This window comes from Scomber japonicus, chromosome 13 (genome assembly GCF_027409825.1).
Source record: "Scomber japonicus isolate fScoJap1 chromosome 13, fScoJap1.pri, whole genome shotgun sequence".
Taxonomy (NCBI): Eukaryota; Metazoa; Chordata; class Actinopteri; order Scombriformes; family Scombridae; genus Scomber; species Scomber japonicus.
Window position 1 is genome coordinate 19,199,869 of NC_070590.1, and position 19,286 is coordinate 19,219,154.

Here is a 19,286-nt window from a genome sequence, read left to right on the forward strand (position 1 = left end):
AGGAATACAAACGCAAAATAACAAGACTAGCTGATTGTCTTGTGGAAAGTAAATTACTGAAGTTGATTAAAGAGAGATCTAAGACAGTGAAGAGAAGAAACGTTTGAGAGAACTTACTGCAAGAGACTCCATTTGCTAGACAGCGAGAGAGCATGTTAGGGCGTCAGAGTAAGGTGAGAGGAAAGCAGAGCGTCAAACACATGCACAGCACAGTATAAACCATGACTAATCACGGTCAGTCTACAGAGAATTAGTCAACAGCTGTGTATAAAAATACAGCCACTTCAAATTTCACATTAGTCCTTTGTGGCTATTGTAAAAAAGGTAACACACAGCAAAACGTGCAAAGAGAGCAAACATTTCAGTGTGACAAAACTATAGAGAAGCAAAAAGATAAGTCAGAGATATGAAGCACAGATGAAGAAGTTACTCAGATGTTCAGTGTGTTTGCCTGTAAACTCTGGACTTCAGTGAGTAACTTGTAAACAAGGTGCCCGTACCTTCTCTTCTGAGTCTCCAGGCTGACAGGTAACCACACTGTCACCGGGGCACCTGGGAAATGTGTCCTTACAGTTCCTCAGCCACTGAAGGAAAAAAAATGAAGGAGTGAAAAAGAGGAGGGTTGATGAAAATGTTGTCAGTCATGTAATTTGCATAAAAAAAATTGAAATAATTAACTCAGTCATGTACGTATACAGGGTGACTTACCGATACAGCTGCGTCCTCTTTGGTGTTGTAGGTATCCAGATACTCCTGCAGCTCCAGTGCACTGAACTTCATCTTTTCGAGAAGACCATAAGACATGATCTGGAAAAGACAAGGAGAAGGACGAGGTGAAAATGTTAGTTCAAGGCAATTAAATTAACTTGATCAACATCAGCTGTCCCCAATTCAATTACTGTATGTTTGGCAACAATACTCACAGTGTCGGCATCGATGTAGATTGTTGGACAATCTGAGCATGTGGTGAGCATCTGTGAAGATCTGAGAAATTTTGATCCGATGCCTCTTAGGCCCTCTCCGAGGTAAGTAGCAACATCAGTCGTCAGAGTGCAGAATTTACCCTGGATGTTCTGTGAAAGGAGGAAAGTTTGGGGAATTGTTGTACTGTTGCAAACACATACATGTAAATCATGTAAAATAATGAATGAAGAGTCTAAATGAGAAAAAAGTTTACATGCTCTGTGTGATGGAATTAAGAATGATTTCAACAAATCATTGTGATTTACCTTAAAGAGAGATGAGAAGACTTGGAAAGTGTAGACGGCGCAGGACCCATCTGAGTCTGTCACAAGCTGGTTGATATGACAACGCCACGCCTCCTCAGCATCATCACACACTGTGGGTTGGAACGCTGCCAAGATGGCGGAGAAAAATGGAGAGGGGGGAGGAGGAAAACCAAGGTCTTCCAAGTCATCTACATCATCACGTAAGCTGTCGCCATGGAAATGGGAAAGAAATGGGGGCACAAAAAAAGGTTTTGATACCTTCATAAAAAATAAAAAAAATATGAGGTGGATAATGCAATAGACTCTGTGCCATGTAGATGTGGTAGATGTGGTTATATGGTCGTGTTTGTATGGTTTGTGTTTGGTTGTTTTTTAAAGCTAGCCAAATATATGAGTTACAGGGGTCAGAAAATTTGATGCATACACAATACACAATATATGCCAAATACAAACTGCAGCAATAAAAAAACAAAAAAAAACAATATTCAGACTAGAGATGAAAAGATGTAAAATTTGATCTTATACTGGGATAAAACCACACAAGATACTTTAAATATGGGGAATTTTAATTATTGTGATAATCATGAATATCCTGACAATTAACTTGAAAAAGCTGTCTAGCTCGCCAACGTGCCATCCAATTGATGTCCTTCATTATTTTGAATTGCCATTTGCCACAAGGGGGAGCCTTGATCCAATCATTTGTCATGATGGCTTAAGGCTCAGAATGTGAATGCTTAGAGTAGGTACATCCGTTTTCATAATGGATTTTATTCCTCTCAGTGTGATTACCTGCTGGGTGTTAGCAAGAGTCTGAATCTGTCCTTGTTTATTTTTCATGAAAAAGGATATGTGTCCTACGATGCTATGAAATATTTGTTTCTTAATAAAATATAAGGTAAGGTGATTCCAGTATGTGTTAATGCCATTTCAAGAGTTAATCATAATTATTTTGGACAGGATAATTGTGACATGAAATGGTTACATTATCTCATACCTAATTCAGACACTGACTGTAACAAGCAGGAATATGACATCATACACAGATTATAGGGCATGACAAATACTGTTAATTTGCATGCAACTTTACATAACCCATGTACGCCGCAGTGTTTCTATTTAGTGATTTGGTTGCTTCAAGGTTTCAGCCTATTGTCAGGCACACAATGTATACACAAACACTAGATTTTCCAAACACATAGAGTGCAATTAAGCACAGATTTATCCCCCATTGTCAGTCAATCTGCCAGTTTATAAAAAGTTTCCTGTTCTGTCACATTCACCTGGGCAGGCAGTTGGGGTCTAGAAAGTCCAGTGGGGGTTGGCAGTAGTCTGCGTTGAGCCTGTGGTCCAGATTGGCCAGCTGATCCTGAGGTTGCCCCGGCAACTCTAATGTGAAGCTCTCACCACAGTCTGAGCCGTGAGGGAGGTCGTTGGCGCTGAGTGACAGTTCGTCATCCTGAGCCTGAGTGTCCTCATCTTCACCACACACTCTCATCTGAAGGGACAGAGATGATAAGTTAGAGATGGTAAAAAATATATCTGTTAAACTATGTGTGTATGTGTGTGTGTATTACTCCTCACATGTAAGCCACTGTGATCGTCATGGAGTGCTCCCTGACTCGGCGTGGTGGCATTGAAAGATTGTGGGTCGGCAGATGTGTCGTAAGAAGTAGACAGAGAATCAGTGTGATTGGTCTCTTCAGATGGAGAGGGGTTAGTCTGAAAAATGAAGCAAACCAGGAAAATCACAGTTACAACTGCGTACATAAATATATATATATAAATATATATATAAATATATACATATATATACACACACACACACACACGTGCACAGAATAGAATTTAAAATTTTGATTGACTTATTCTGTCAAATTAGGTCATTACAACGACAAATTTCTCAAATGAAAGGTTGTCAGGCTGCAGCTGATGTTAATGTTGTATTGATCAGACAGTTAAGGCTACGCACAAGCTGAGAGTGAGAGAGGCTCTGGCTGGTGGAAGACTCCTCTTCCTCTGAGGACTCGTCTGAATCGTGGGGATCCTCATGACCCAGACTGGGGGTGCTGCCTGAATGCTGACTCTCCTCCAACAGGTCGCCCAGCTCTGTGCTGTCCAGTGATCGCCGACGCACGCCCCAGTTAAAGTTATCGACGGTCTCACCCTAGATAAAACACACACATACATATTGGAAGGCAGAGATAATTGTAGCAGTGAATTTCACTGCTGTGAGAACATTCATGTTTACTGTCAAGATAATGAATGGCTGCTGTCTAAGAGCGAACTGTTATTCATGGCATAAAAATATGCTGAAAAGGCAGTTTGCATTCAATATGATAATCTTTATCCCATAAACATTTTACTATATAATTTATCTCCATTATGCCAAACAGCATATTTGTCAGAAATGTTGTTCTGTAACCAAGCTGTGAGCCAAAGGAAGCACAATATTCCTGTTTTTTGATTTTTAGTCAGAAAAAAAGAAGCCAGCAACACCACAGCGCCGATAAAAGCTAACGTAAGTGCTAATTGTGAGAGACCTTACCTGGAGCTCCTAGGCAGCAAGGGGGAGAAAGAGAGACACAGTGTTAGACAGAGAGAGAGACAACGAGGACAGGCAGAGAAATACATTTCAAATATATTGATGTTGACGAAAGGCATGCAGATCAAATTAAACTTGTGTTAAAAGTAAAAAGGGAAGGAATGAGAGTGCTATAAATCAATAAACTGACAATATTGGAATCCAACAACAGTGAAACAATCTCACCTCTCCGTCCTCCAGCTCTACATCCAAGAAGTCAAAGTCTCGGAAAACCCTGAATTGCTGCTCACTGGCGGTGTCATCTAGCGTGTCCTCTCTGGTTCCGCCCTCCTCTGATGACACCCCACTCTCCCGTACCTCCATCATGTCCAGGTCACCACATGATGAGAAGATCACCTGATGAGAAGGAACAAAAATAGGTATTTAATGAATGATAGATTTGAGCATCATTATAAAAAGAAAAGAAGAGTGACCTATTGTAGATTTTTGTTCACTGTAAACAAGCACACGTTACAGGTAGTAAACAAGAGACAGGTGGTAGCTTACAGATGGGTTCTTAGTGAGTCCAACTTCTTGTCCGCATAGAGACAGAACATTCACCAGCTTCTCTCTGGTTCTTTTCTACAGGAGCAAGATGACAATAAATAAAAGAGTATTAATCCAAGAGGGAATTGACATAAACTCAAATTTCCTTTAACTTGGCTCGTTCATTTTTAATTGCTTCAGAATTAATCATAAGCATAAATCAGTTGAATGCAGGTCTTCTATAAATGTTGCATTTACATGTAAACATGACAACTGTGAATCGTATTCAAGAAGGCAAGTATCTGCAGAGAAATATGACTTTGATGTCAAAAAAAGAAGGGTGTGAGCCGGCATGTAATTGGATATATCAAGTAGAGGCATTTTTGGTTGCCATAATATTACAACAAATATGACAGATCAAATAGTTTGATATGAAGTTACCTTAATGGTAGGGTCTAACTCTACCTGAGATGACTGTGGTCGTCTCCAGCTGACGGGCACCAGGATGGTGTTGGAGTTGGATCCAGAGGAGGTGGAAGAAGTACTGCGGGTTACAGCCATGGCTCTGGCCTTGCCCTCTCTACCCCCTGAACCCTGAAGCTCGTCAAACCGGCGCCCAATCACTGGGGTCTGACAAGGAAAAGCAGAGGCACGCCCAAATGTAAATGTTTGAATAGTTTGAATAACATTTATGACATGTAGTCCTCTGTAAATGGGTGTTGGGCACTTTGAAGAGCTTCAGCAGCAGTTTCTTCCTCACCTCAGAGATGTCAAAGGTGAAGTCCAGTGTTTTACCAGGGAGAGCTTTGGCTGAACCGTCCCACACCCTGCTGACCTCTAGGTTGGAAAGGTCACCCTGTGTGTGGCCGTACACTGGATGGACTAGGCTGGCAGAGCGTGATACCACCAGCTTTAAGATGTTTAAGGCATCTTTCCAGTGTACTGTCTGTTGAATCACATGTCAAACGTACAGTATAAGAGACATAGCAGTCAACACTTTGCCTCATATTAACACACAGCAGTGGAATAAGCTTTTTTTGGATACTTACCTGGACAAACTTCTCAATGGTTTTTGTAACATCAGCATTGAACTGTTTCACTTGTACAGCAGTCAGGTCCATGTGGCTGAGCAGACAGTAGATGATCTGAAGTAGAGACTGCTGCATACTGGGAAGGCCCTTTTCCAGCAGCTAGGAGATAAAGAGTGACAATTACTGAGCGACAAAGAATGCAGCCTTGCTTAGGGTAAATGTCAACGGGTGTAAAGTTACAAAAGTTACACTAGACTCTCGGTGACCGGCTCATCCTTTAACCAGCTGCTAGATGACTGAACAGTGCCATCTTTGAGCAAAATATCAACATGAACTTGGACAGACAAATAAACCACTTGCAGTACTGTCCTTGACTTCAAACTACAAATTCATGGCAAGTATCATAGAAACAGTGTCAACTTGTGCCCAATATTTGGTTTAGTATCCTTATATCAACCCTCTGGCAAAGCTAACCATGTAAACCTAGAAATAAGTATGCATAATCATCAGCCCATACCTCAGCCATATAGGTCACCATGTTGAGTGTGATGTCGGAGAAAGCCTCATGAAGGTAGCGACAAACCACACTGACCCAGGAGAAAGGGTCACGTGTGTAGGAACGTGTTTTATAGAGAGTCATCACATGGGCCAAATGGGACAGCTTTGTGTTCTTCTCCACTAAACACACCTGAGAGCAGGAAAGGATGCGATGAGAGAGAGGAAGAGGCAGAATGTGAATTTCTCAAGCTTGCTTTGTTGTCTAATAAAGTCTGATTCAAGTAAGCTACTAAAGTGAAGCTTAGGAGAAGAACTGAATAGTACCTGTGCGATCCTCTCAGCGCTCTCCTTACAAAACTGAGTTGGATGGCCAAAGTGCTGAACTAGGTGAGGCAGCAGACACAGCACATTTAGAGGGAATCCTGCAGGGAGAGGGGAAGCGAAACATCAACACTTCAATATAAATAACTTTGTCAGTGAATGAGTTAAAAAAAATATGATAAAACACTACAGGATGAGGATTAATGTGACCCCCAGTTCCAACCTATAGACTGTGAGCTGTCGACGACAGGCACGCGGGAGACTGGAGTAAGTTGGCAGAAGAGCTGCAGGGTGAGGTCAGAGGTCGCTTGGGAGGTGAAACCCTTCAACAAAAGCTGCTGAATCCCAGAGAAACCACTCCACCTCAGCTGAGCTTGCAGCTTCTCCAGGCGCTCACGGTTCTCTGCTCTGTCTAAGGGCACCTAGGAAAGAAAGTTTTTTGCTTTAATTGATGCTGGAAAACAGTGGTGTCCTCCTGAAATGCATTCTCTTATATTTTCTTTAAGAAAGGCTAGCAGATAAACTCATGTAGCATTAATCATTGCTAATACTTCACAGTGCTACTAGCTGTTCTAAGCATTCCCTTGTATTGTATATTGTATATTTAAAAATATAATAAACTGCACCATTATCATCCATACTAGCACAAGAGCAAGGCTCTTAGGATGGTTTGGCTTGTAGCTAACAGGGCTATTAGACTCATATGTTTCTAGTTTGACTTTCTACAATTCCATACAGTTCCCCGCTACAAACAGTAAGTTTCATCTCCTCTACCTTTGACAGGAGCTTGTGAACAAGGCGAAGTGACATCTGATATTCAAACTCAAAGTCTGACTCCATGAGTGAAACTGCCACCCAGAAGACTGTGGCCAGTATTGTGGAAGGATGGGAAACATGAGCAGGATCCGAGAGAACACTGGGATCAATGCGATTGGTTGATGATGTGCAGGACCCCGAGGTTCTTCCTGTTCGCGAGAGGCCATGATTGTTGCAGGCCTGTAGATTAAATATAACGTATTAGTGAGATGTGCTCTCTTCCAACAAGTCGCTTCAAGCAACTCAGCATGAATCTTCCTGTCTTGCCTGTATGCGATCCAGAGTTGCACTGCGAGGAGGATCGCTCGACTGGTAGCCACACTCGCCAAACTTCTTGGGGACCGAGTAGGAGCGCTGGTGGCGTTGTGATGACAGACCACCAAATCCTGGACCGGGGAAGTTCAACTGACCTGTGCTCTTTCTGTTCATCAGTTTGTCACTAGTCACAAAGTCTGGTGAAGATGTCCTATCAATCAGACCCAGCAAAAATGGTTATAGTTGTTTACGATTTCCTTGGAATCAAACTACTAGGAATGAGTTTTATGAATATACATGCTGCCTAAATTCTGAATATTCACAGAAAAAGAGCACAGCCCTACCTGGTTAGAGCTGCCATAAGGTCGCTGTTTTTTAGACATTCTGCAAGATTCACCACCACTGACTCCAGTGTCAATAGCACCTCCATCACATAGCCCTGAAACAGAGACAAATTGTTTAATCGAACAAGCATCATCACCTAGCCTGGGTGTACCCATGCTCTCATTCGAGTGAGATTCTACTTCACTCAGAAAGTTAGCATGGCCAAGACAAAAGAAAACCGTTCAAAGCAGCAATAGATTGTGTGCTAAATAAATTGGAAAGCAAGTTCACGATTTTCCAATAAAAGTGTTCGTGCTGCTCCCTACAGGCTCTGAATATGTCATCGTCTGTCGTTGATATGATTGGCTGTAAGTTTGTCCAGTAGCGTACAGAAGCATTTGATCGACATTCGTTGATCCCGCCTCAAATACGAGAAAATGAACGGCTCCTCACTAGACCCTACCTCACTTGTAGATTTCCTCTTAGGTTCGAGCAAAATTTACGAGTGGTGCAGACCTGTCGTACCTGTCACGTACAACCAACCTGTCTTTCTCCAAAGCAATAAAACATGATGACGTTATGCTGTCTACTAGTCCAATGGCAGTGTGCCTACGATATCATGTCTTTTGGGGGAACTCACATTTGTTTTCATTTATTTAATTGAAATATTGGTGATTGAGGTTATAGTTTAGCTCCCTGGCTGATGACCCTAGCGAGATGTTTTTGGCATCTAATTCATGTTAAATCATTTCTGTTTTTATTTCTGTGACGGTGCACCCAACAGCTGAGATAGCGTTCACAGCACGGTTCATTTTATCCTCATTCTTTGGCTTTCTCAGGATCTTTAATTCCACCACTAACACTTTCATGTTGATATGAGTGTCTGGTGAATCCGACGTGGCACACTTGTAAAGGTTCACCTCACGACAAATTTAAGAAAAAAATACGATCATGTTCTTGCATCTGGCCCATTGTCTCTTACCTGCACCTCGTCTCCGTGTTCTCCCACCACCTCAACCAAACGTGAGACCAGGTCAGAGACAGCATGGTTGTTGATTGGCTGTTTGAGGGCTCTGAAGATCTGGAAAGAGCGTCCAGCATAATGACGTGAGGAGCTGCATAGAGCCGTCTGTAAGGCCACATCACTCAGCTGCTGCTCCAGGTGGAAGTCTGTATAAACAAATAGGTACAAAGACACATAAAAATACACTCAAACCATCAGCATGTCACTACTGCATTTCTGGAGATTACAGATATTAGTTTTAACAAATGACATTGTTGTTCAGAAGATGTGCAGTCCACGTTTGCCTACACAATTCACTGTGCATTTTTGTCCAATGTGTTGAATTTATGTGAATTGTTTTGTAGTGCAACACAGAAGTGGACTTTAAACAAATATTTTAAATAGTATCTGGATTCTCAGAAATGCTACACTTTTAATATAAAATAAAATAGTAAACATGAGAGATTTCTCACCTGACTTGGACTCCTTGAAGACAGACACAACGTGGCGTAGGAAGTTGGAGAGCTGCTCTGCACTCTTGGAGTTGGGGTTCTTTGGTGAGATGTCCTCGTGCACCCACAGCGGCCCAAACGCTCTGAGCAACAACAAGACAGTACTCCAAGCACTGTATACCCACCACCAGTAGCACCACATACATGTTACACCAGCACTTAAATATGTGCACTACACACATACACACACACGCACACACACACACACACACACACACACACACACACACACACACACACACACACACACACACACACACACACACACACACACACACTTCCATGCACTTCACAAACACACACCTGCTTGAGCATTTATATACTAAAATCCAGCAGCAATGCCACTACAACTCCCCAAAACATCACCAGAGGTCTGCATACCTGGTGGAGAGGAACTCAATGAGTTTGTTTGTCTTCTCGTCAGTCTCATTGGGTGTATCTTCAAGGTCCTCCAGGTCATCAGGTGTTACGAGGGGCAAATTTCCAACACTGCCCGCAGTGCTGCCGCCACCCAGACTGGCAGAGGAAGAGTTGGAGGTGGAGCTAAGGCCGGAATCCACCACTGGAGATGCCTGCCACTCTCGCAGGAAGTCAGGTGCATCTGATGACGGAGAATACAGAATTAAATCTACTATGAATATACTGCACTGCAGCTGTACCATATTATTATGTACTGTACTCTTCCAGCAAGTTTATAATTGTTTTACTATGTCACAGGATCACTAGTTTACATTAGTGATTAGGATCACATTAGTGTATTTCCTACTTACGTGACTGTTGATACTCTGTGTGGTAGCTGGATTTAATGGTAAGAGTCTTGTTGTCACGGATTTCTCTGGTCAGCATCAGTACTGAGGCTATCACCTGGAAACACAAAAAAGAGGCACGTTCAGTGGCTAGGGTATACTGGCCAAAGCCCTGTTGATGGATGTACAGTATGAATCCACTTTTAATTCAGGCTCAAATGGCATAAATAACAAGAACCTCACTCTAACCTGGAAGTTGTTGTTGCAGGAGAGGGCAATGAGAAGGTGGAGAAGGAGACGTTTGCTGTGTTCATAGACCTCTGGTCTGTAGTGGTCCAGACCTGGGCAGTAAAATACATATCCAGTAAGACAAGGACAGGATTAGACACAAACTCCAACACAGAGAATACTGTGTAGTAACAGGCAGGTGCAGATGCAAATAAATGTCTGCTCTAGCTTGTAATGACACTGACATTTATCTGCATATGTAACTGTCCTGCTATAAATACAACTTTGTCATTTTTTGAAGAATGGATTACTTATAATGATAAAGATATATTAAAATTTTAATATTTCTAGATATTGTTGGTGTGCTCATAAATGTACAGCCTCTTAAATGTCTAATTGTGCATCAGCTTGATGTGTTTCAGTGGTTGTCAGGACAACCCCCAACCAAAGAGATAGTATCTCCTGTTTTGTATGAACACTACACATGTTACTATGAATAGTGCATTTATACACCACCAGTAAAAAACATTAAAAAAAACACAATGTGGATTGTTCAACAGCGTCATACACACAGTGACTCTAGCTGCTTGGATGATTATGAGCCTCAGGGTTAGGGTTAGTATGTTGGATATGCAGAGTAAATTAATAATACATTTCTGCACAGCTGGCAGGGTAGGTATGTGTCCGCTTGTTAGATAATAAAATTGTAATGCAGGCCCTGGGGAATGTCTCTGTCTGCAGTGACACAAAAGAACGCTTTGTCCTGAACTGCACGTCTGTGTTTGGGTGGAGATAAAACCTCAAGCTGTCACGCAATGAGCTTATTGGACGTCACAGAAAAAATAAATACACGCCTTAAGACTATTTTTTATGTATGTTTGTGTTTTAACACCCTTCTTGAAAAGATATTTAAAGATTATGTTAGATCTTATCTATTTCGTTGAAGTTCCTTTAACTCCAGGTCATGCTCTCTCAATGGGAGATAAGTCTTACTGGAGAACTTCAACAACAGTTGATCAGTCAGCTACTCCAGTTTTTCACAAAGGTATGTCATACTCCCCAAGATTTAATATGACATGCAGCTGGTCAAAATTCACATGATAGGCTGTGTTTTTTTCCTCTGCCAGTTTTTACGATTAATCAGTTACAAGCTAGAGGTATATTAAAAATGTAATTATGTGGAATGTGTGTGTGTGTGTTGTTAACCCCTACCCAAGAAGAGGGCATGTAGTAGCAGGGGCAGATGTAAAGCCCAGTCTTCTCTCACGCTGTGGTCCACCACCATTTCAGTCATGAAGATCACTGCAATGTTACACCTGAGGATCAACAGACACACAAATGTAGTGAGTGCACAATACAATCAACAACACCTGCTAGAGTGTCCAGGAGGAGTAATACCAGTCAGATCTGAACCCTTTTCAGTGGCTGGTTCTGTTGTCTGATAATTAAGTATGAAGATGCAATTGTAGATGAATCCCCACTTTAATAAAATCAGTTAATAATAAGACAAGTACACTCAAAAGAAAACTTGTGCCCTGACTGGTTTTACTTTTCTTAAATGTATTGAAGTTTTGTGGAAAAAATGGTTTTTCGCAATTAATTTTAGTCTTATATAAGAAACTGTTTTTGTATATATCTTTCTGGAATTGTGAGACCTGCAGACACATTACATCCCTGACTTAAGAAACTGTATTTGTCTGAACATAGAATCCCATTAATGTTATATAAGAGACTGCTCTTCTATAGTGCATCATTAATATAACCAGTACTTCCAAGACAGATTTATATCATCTCATTTAAATAATGTTTTTTAAGGTGTTGAGAGAGACAGAGAATCCAAAATAGAAACACTCTTCTAATAATCTGTTACAGACACTGAGTAAGCTGGCTCGGTTTCATTCCGTGCTGAGGTTTATCAGACCATCTGTGAGTAGGTGTGATGGGTGTGTGTGAGAGAATACCTTGCTTTGCTGATTCTGTGGCTCCACTGCTGATAGCAAGAACTACATCACTGTTCCTACTGTGAGTCTGTTTGTGTGTACCTGTGCAGTGGTCCTCTAGGTGTGATGGTTTCAGGCAGGTAGTCAACCAGAGGAGCCCAGCAGCCTCCGTTAACAGGCATGGGTAACGGTTGAGGATGGTTGGTCTCCAGGACACCCAACAGCCAACCGGCATATGGTGGGAGTGGGTCATCTATAAAACAAATAATAGTCAATAAATACATACTTAAATCTGACCAAACATATATCAATTACATCTATCTCTAAACCTTGATGATATCTATTTAAAATATTCCGACCATAGACTGTTAGTACAAAAAAGTCCCAAAACAGCTCATGTGACTGATTATTTACCAACTTAACTATTCCAAAACAGCTGATTAAAAACCTGTGGTGTTCAGAACATGAGATTCATCACAGTCTAGTTATTTCAACAAAAATGCTGTTCTTCAGCATGTTAGTAGCTGTTGACACTATCATATTTAAACACACTTTACTAATACAATATTATGTTTTATTTTCATTAGGTTAGTACAAGCATAAAGCTCCTTTTTATGTAGACATGAGAATTGGAATAAGGGAATCAGAATTAAAACGTACTTACAGTAATGGCAAATAATTAAAGTAAAGATATTGTATTATGTCAAAGATAGTCTTTGAACTACCTGTATGAATTGTTATGTTACATATGCAGCTTAAATTAAAAGTTTGACATTTTCAGAAACACACTTACTTGCTTTCTTGCCAAAATTGATGCCACTCTCATCTACGAGAGGTATCAATTTTCTCATCTAACTCTCGGCAATAGAGCAGATTTGCCAAAATGTCCCAAAACTTTTCCTAAAAAAACTAGTACTTAATAACATAAAATAATGTGTCATTATCATGGCTTCACATGAGTAAAATATCAGTATCAGTCCACTTTTTGAGAAAAAGACCCACTCTTGTACATGGCTGTATGTGTCCCTGCTTAGTCACATGAGGACAAGAGCAGCAGACTCACGCCTGGAATCCCCCTAACACCCTAACACAGATGCTTGCTAAAGATAGACCATCACTGTGGTCGAGGTTGTATCTGTGTCAATAAGGGACAGTGGTGGGCCTTGGCTTGAGTCCAAATAGCATGTTCAGTGTACAGTAACAGTATTGCATATGTGCACAGGCTTTGTTTTAGTCACTCTAAAACTCATTCTGACCATTTATGACTATATAGAGGGAATTAGTGACAATTATCTTAAGTTTATGTGGTGAACATTGTGAACTGACAGATAGAGTCTGTGTCCTGGAGCTCTTTCCAAATAACAGATGGCTGTGAATCCCTCTGGGCTGTGTGTGTGAGTACACATTGTACAAGTCAAGCAAGTTTGTGCATTCATTCTCATGAGAAGCAAGACAACTTACTCTTTTCATCTTCGTAGGAGCCTCCAGAGCTGTTGCTGTAGCGAGACTCCAATCTATTGTGAGCCCTGGCCCTGGTGAGACAAAACACATGACATTACAAGTCAAAGATATAGACTTACATACAAACTTACATGCTCTAGACTTATTCCAGGACTGAAAAATGTGCATATAAATATATTTTTTTCCAAACCCTAGACAACACAAATATAAAAATGTATAAATACTGACCGCTCTTCACTCTCTCTAACCAGCTTGTTCTCATCTGTGTCTATGAGGTTGTCCTGACCAGCTACCACAGTGTTACTGCTGGAGGTGGTGCCTACACATGAGACATTTTAGAGATAATCTTCAGAAATACAGAACAGTCAACCATACATCTGTAAAAAGTTGACAAATTTAAGCCAAAAGTCAATGTTGGGATTAAACCATAGATTATAACAGGGACTTCTCCTTCTACCTGTCTGTGAGGTGGATGCTTTGTTGCTGGCAGCAAAACGGTAAAAAGGAGGGTTGTCACAGTGCAAGACCACAGGGTTGACTGGGTCAGTCTGCTGCAGCTCAAACAGAAGCTCCTCCATAGTCTGGATTGTGTTGTTGCGACACAGGTAGATCACCACCTTCTTGATCTAAACAGACACATATAACACCAATCAGAGATACTGTACACTTCATATTATCTCTGCATATTTTTTATAACATTTGCATAAAATGTATTTTTGTAAATATCTTTATACTGTATGTGACATTACTTTACTTTCAATTCTAGAGTAAAATGGCTTTCAGTTTCCATGTTTATGACTATAGAGCAGTGTGTCGATGTGTGCAGACCACACTTACATAAGGCAGTAGTGTGGTATCACTGCTGACCCCACACAGGCTAATAAGGAACTGCAGAGTGATTCGTAAATTGTTGCTCCACCTCTCATGGGACACCAGAGCGTTCCAGGCACTCTCAATTTCTGGACCAGGAACCTCATCTCCATACTGATGATGCAACAAGGAAAATCCAGTTGAAGTTCATTGGGAAAGAAAGAGTAATTTCACATAACATGCACAAACTTTGCTTCCCACCTTAGCAGTCATGAACATGAGGTTGTTGAGCACCAGTGAGGTCGCCTGCAGGGAGCCCCAGCCGTTACCCCTCAGACTTGGGCACAAACCCATGCTGTGTGCCTGCCCGCGAGGTTCTTCCTCTGGTGTGCAGGGGCTGGAAGCAGGGGGGAGTAGCCCTGTGTCCACTAGCTCAATGTTATTGAGCCACGGTAGCAGGTAGGACAGCATGATCTGTCTGCCGTTTGAGTGGGTGGTTGGGAAACGCTGGCTCACTTCTGTTCAGGCAAAACAAAGTCAGAGGAAATCAAATCAATTATGTGCTTAGCATTCTTTAAAGGTGTTAAGTAAAATAAAAAATCCAGTCTCAGGGAGAAAACTGTCTCAGGGAGAAAAATGATCTTTTGGGGGTTTTGGCTGTAGATGGTTCAAAGAGATTAAGCTTCTTTGGAGATCATCTTGTGTGTTTCAGCGGGTTAATGGGTACTCTTGAAGCACAGCTGACACCAATGTCACAAAATAACAGCATTCTGAGAGCACATCTGCTTCCTTAATTTGATATCCAGTGTTTGCTGTTAAAGCATGATAGTGTGGAGTGGGTGTTGGAGCTACTATTATATCTGGATCAGCAGTTAGGATATACCACTTTCCACAAAACACACATAATGGGAGTTTAGTCTTGGCACTGTTTCCTGCATTCTGTGATGAAGTACTTCTATTTCTTGTTTTCACTTTTCTTGTATGGATATTTCTTTCTATTATGCTGATAAACAAACTGACTGCATAAACTGTGTACAGATTCACCCTCAGTATTTACCCGAGAAGAGAGGCAGAGTGAGCTCCGGGTACATGCTGGCCAGCTGGATGGAGAGTTGAGACAAGTTGACGCTGTACAGGGGAGGCAGGGGGCCATGTGTGCCATACAGAATGTTACCAGGCTTTTGCTCCACCATTCGCTTAGAGTACGCACACAGCTTAGACTCCAGGACCTGCACATATATATTATTTATTCTTTACATTCAAAATGCATTGTCACTGCTTGCGTTATCTTTTTGAAGAATAAATATTCATCATTGGAACTGCACTTTTGTCTTCTGTGTGCTGTATATGTGTATGTACCTGCATCAACTGCATGGAAATCTCATATATTTCCCTGCTGGTGTCTGAAGCCTTGAACAGCACCAAATTGAGCAATGTCACTAGGTCACATGGGTAATTTCTGGCAAAAAAAGGTGAAATGGTCATTAGTTGCTGTTTACAAAGACAACTAACTAAATAAATGTTAACTGACATTTGGACACAAGCAAAGGGAACAGTATCACATTTTAATTGTTAAAAAACATTTTCAGCATTCTGCATAAGCAATTCTCAATATATTATTTTAGTAATAATAATGATGTGACAATGTATTTATTCCCTGTTCCCTACCTGTTACCACAGACAGTGGCGATGGCCTTGAAGCAGCCAGACGCCAGCTGATACGATCCAGTGAAGCAGCGGTCCACAGCCCAGCTGAACAAGTTGATTTGGTCTGGGTTCAGTTCTAAGAGCAGGATCACCACCTCACACCCCAGACGGTGCACCTAGGGCAATGACGTTTTAAACACAATTAGAAAACAGAAAACAGTAGAACAAAATACAAGAAAAATAAGATTCAAATAACTTCCTGTGCTAAGTGAAAAAGCCTTCTTTATATTTATATTCAACAATTTGAACTTCTGCTTCAGCTACTGTACAAAAAAGGTAAACATAACAGTTGACAAAGTTGACCTACCCGTATGTCATGGCATGCCAAGATGTTATCAAGCCATTTGTAGAGATAGCCATCAGTAGAGAGTCCCACATTGTCAAAAACCGGACCACAGCACAAAACTGCTGACATGGCCTAGGGGACAAGGGTTAAGTAGAGTCATCACTAATGTTTCTGTAGAATGCAATAAAAGGAAAAAAACAAAACAGTGGGCACTGCTTACCTTGAGAGCACAGTACTGGTACCGAGTGATCTGGTGGTTGCGGTCGCTGTAACGATCAAGCGGCGTAAACATGACACTGAAGGGTCCGGCCCATTGGCTGAAGAGGATGAAGAGATGGTGTCTCAGTGACTGCTGAGGGAAGAGGAAGCGCCTGTGGTGCACTGTGCATATTAAGTGTGAGGGTGAGAGAGAGACATGGATGGTCAAAATAGTAGACAGACATTTACATACATTATAATATATGAACATTTGTTCTGAGACCAATATATTATTAAAAAAATAGTATCATAAAAAAGTAATAAAAAGATTTACCTGGAACACACTGGATAAGATTGGCCACCATCCCACTGAAGTGGGCTCTGATATCTTTTAGCACATCCAGCTCCTTCTCATTCTCAGCCTCCAGAAGCATCCGGGTTAGGTCCACATACTCAAGGAACAAGGCACCCAATGCCAGGGAATCACGCTCCAGTGCTCCATTAGTGCTACAGAGGAGGAACAGAGGAGGAGAAGGAAATCTAACTTTAGTAATCACAGAGATCATGTTTCATCAGCAGGTGAGAAATTACAAAAGGAGGCTAGTGAGAGAAAGTTTCAACAATAAAATGACTGATGGATTGTAGCTCCCTCAACAAACATACATATATATCTACAAGCAAAAGCACAATTTATTTATTTGTTATAATGCATAAGCCCAAACAGCAGAAGTAGTTGCTGTATATAGTACAGAGAAGATCAAAACCAAAAGAACTACAGGGCACAATGTTGAATAAATGTGTGTTCTACCTGTCACTGATAACTCCTGCATTTGCCAGCAGTTCAAAGATCCTCAGCAGCTGCAGTCGGAGAAGATCCCTCCTCTCTCTGCGTTTCTTGTTCTGAAAGCAATCGACACAAACAGGTCTTCAGCTTACTGCTATACTGAAACACAATGTCTCAAATAGACTAAGTAAATTCTACTGTTGTAATTCAAACAGTGTTAATACTTAAATATATATATATATGTTTTGTTTATATCCATATAACCTTAGCATTTTCATTAGGAGTTTTTTAGATTAACATTCAAATAATAAATAATAATAACTATGTAACACCATACACCTTTACACAATATTAACTAGTGTATCTGGAGTAACATTATACTGAATCTATATTAAATATAGTATATTTTCCAGATTTCCTGTCTGGAATCAATAAAGTTAATCTGATCCTGTTTCAGTGTTACTATCAGTTTCTACTATCTACTGTATGTGTTAGTGTTACCTCAGGCCTACGTTCCAGTGCTTCCTTCATCAACGGATGGAGTTCTTCTACCAGCTCCCTGTATAAACACCAGATAAGAAGGGGTTAAAAAAAAAACATCAACTGATTGCTTCATTGCTGAATAAGACCGATCATCTTTCCTTGTAGATGGATGACATAAGAGTCTGATATAAGAGAACAGAATGGTTTGTAACGGACATCTATCTTGTGCAACCCAAATGTCATGTGTCCTAAAGCGACTAATCCTCAAATACAGTAATGTTAGAGAAATTTGTCTGGGGAGACCTTAATCTCTTTAATAACAATGAGTGTCCTTTTAGAAAACATTTAAGGTTAAAAATAGTTGCTCTCTCCCATGGACAATGGAACCTCTGTCCTTTGAAAAATGCGATACATCTCCGTCCCTCTAAGAATTCCTTTCCAACATCAGTGACTCTGTTTTGTTTTTCTTCACAGGATGTCAGAGAGGCATGCGACTCATCTCAGTTATGAAGAGAATGTGCAGATAGATGGGAATAAGTAATTTGAGAGGGGAGCGTAAAATGACTAATGAACCACGTCTTTCTTATGTTAGCGATAAGGACCAAATCTAGCACATCATCCATTTTCTATTGTAATTCAAATATACCCTGTTGTCATTCAAGTTTTATGTGATTATTTTCTATCAAAGCAAAAGCTTACGTCAAAGAACAACTCTGTTATTATTCTTGAACATTCATCTGAGGATTATGTGGCACTCATAATTGGTTATAACAATATTTAAAACTTGACCTAAGTCTGACTTTCATGATGTGAGCTATGTGTAATGTTGCATTTATGTATGATTCTGTTCCATTACCTGAAGACGAGAGCATTTGTGCATCCAAAGCCCAACACCAGAGACTCTGTGATCTCCAGACTCTCAGCTCTCATCAGAGGGACCAGCTGTTTTAAAAGCCAAGCTACTGAGGGAGTGCCTATCACCTGTGTGATAATAAAATACAAAAACACAAATTAACAAAGATGAACACATATATAAACATCAAATGTTTATACCCGTGGGCAACATTTAACAACCTTCCACTGATCCAAAATTTACAAAAATCTTGATATCAGACAGACTTCATGCTATGACAGTGTCAATATGAATCTGTATATCTCTGAATATTTTCCCTGACTATTTGTGCCATTCCAACACTTAACAATCTGGAAACTATTAACTCATCCCATACAGTACATTTCTAGTTCCTCAGATCTGATAGGAACTATACTTTCACACAACAAAAAACACCTTGTTGTCATAGGTGATGCTGCCATCGGGTGTGGTGGCAGTTATTTCTGGTGTGGAAGCTCTGAGGTGGCCGGGTGACATGATGCTTGGCTTAGCCACACCCAGACACAAGATCAGATAGTTGCGCCACAGAGAGATGTAGCTGTCACTGGAGCCGGCCGTGCTGGTCTTCTTGGCGTTCACTGGGCTGCTGTAGAAACACAGGTGACGAAGGAGAAGGTGTAGGTGGTCAGATATGTTAACCTTTCATTGACTTGTATCATTTGTTGAAGGAGATCCATGATCAGTTCTATTGC

The 19,286-nt window shown here is 40.9% G+C and overlaps 1 protein-coding gene across 1 annotated transcript in view; it reads right to left on the reverse strand.

Moving 5' to 3' along the window:
* Window positions 1–19,286, reverse strand: part of fryb (furry homolog b (Drosophila)) — a 34,106-nt gene that overhangs the window by 1,487 nt on the left and 13,333 nt on the right. Inside the window, exons 22-62 of the mRNA XM_053331107.1 lie at window positions 18,991–19,180; window positions 18,559–18,683; window positions 17,721–17,778; window positions 17,244–17,335; window positions 16,770–16,942; window positions 16,458–16,618; window positions 16,259–16,369; window positions 15,913–16,067; window positions 15,604–15,703; window positions 15,302–15,473; window positions 14,506–14,762; window positions 14,272–14,418; window positions 13,892–14,060; window positions 13,663–13,753; window positions 13,435–13,505; window positions 12,076–12,226; window positions 11,246–11,349; window positions 10,055–10,146; window positions 9,830–9,923; window positions 9,441–9,660; window positions 9,021–9,142; window positions 8,527–8,714; window positions 7,565–7,659; window positions 7,233–7,431; window positions 6,924–7,145; window positions 6,373–6,571; window positions 6,153–6,250; window positions 5,848–6,018; window positions 5,349–5,489; window positions 5,060–5,245; window positions 4,765–4,929; window positions 4,321–4,395; window positions 4,000–4,170; window positions 3,778–3,786; window positions 3,191–3,396; window positions 2,814–2,943; window positions 2,513–2,727; window positions 1,230–1,434; window positions 924–1,073; window positions 709–807; window positions 501–584 (exon numbers count right to left, since the gene is read on the reverse strand). Coding sequence (XP_053187082.1) covers window positions 501–584; window positions 709–807; window positions 924–1,073; window positions 1,230–1,434; window positions 2,513–2,727; window positions 2,814–2,943; window positions 3,191–3,396; window positions 3,778–3,786; window positions 4,000–4,170; window positions 4,321–4,395; window positions 4,765–4,929; window positions 5,060–5,245; window positions 5,349–5,489; window positions 5,848–6,018; window positions 6,153–6,250; window positions 6,373–6,571; window positions 6,924–7,145; window positions 7,233–7,431; window positions 7,565–7,659; window positions 8,527–8,714; window positions 9,021–9,142; window positions 9,441–9,660; window positions 9,830–9,923; window positions 10,055–10,146; window positions 11,246–11,349; window positions 12,076–12,226; window positions 13,435–13,505; window positions 13,663–13,753; window positions 13,892–14,060; window positions 14,272–14,418; window positions 14,506–14,762; window positions 15,302–15,473; window positions 15,604–15,703; window positions 15,913–16,067; window positions 16,259–16,369; window positions 16,458–16,618; window positions 16,770–16,942; window positions 17,244–17,335; window positions 17,721–17,778; window positions 18,559–18,683; window positions 18,991–19,180 — 5,863 coding nt within the window. The remainder of the gene's footprint in view (window positions 1–500; window positions 585–708; window positions 808–923; window positions 1,074–1,229; window positions 1,435–2,512; window positions 2,728–2,813; window positions 2,944–3,190; window positions 3,397–3,777; window positions 3,787–3,999; window positions 4,171–4,320; window positions 4,396–4,764; window positions 4,930–5,059; window positions 5,246–5,348; window positions 5,490–5,847; window positions 6,019–6,152; window positions 6,251–6,372; window positions 6,572–6,923; window positions 7,146–7,232; window positions 7,432–7,564; window positions 7,660–8,526; window positions 8,715–9,020; window positions 9,143–9,440; window positions 9,661–9,829; window positions 9,924–10,054; window positions 10,147–11,245; window positions 11,350–12,075; window positions 12,227–13,434; window positions 13,506–13,662; window positions 13,754–13,891; window positions 14,061–14,271; window positions 14,419–14,505; window positions 14,763–15,301; window positions 15,474–15,603; window positions 15,704–15,912; window positions 16,068–16,258; window positions 16,370–16,457; window positions 16,619–16,769; window positions 16,943–17,243; window positions 17,336–17,720; window positions 17,779–18,558; window positions 18,684–18,990; window positions 19,181–19,286) is intronic.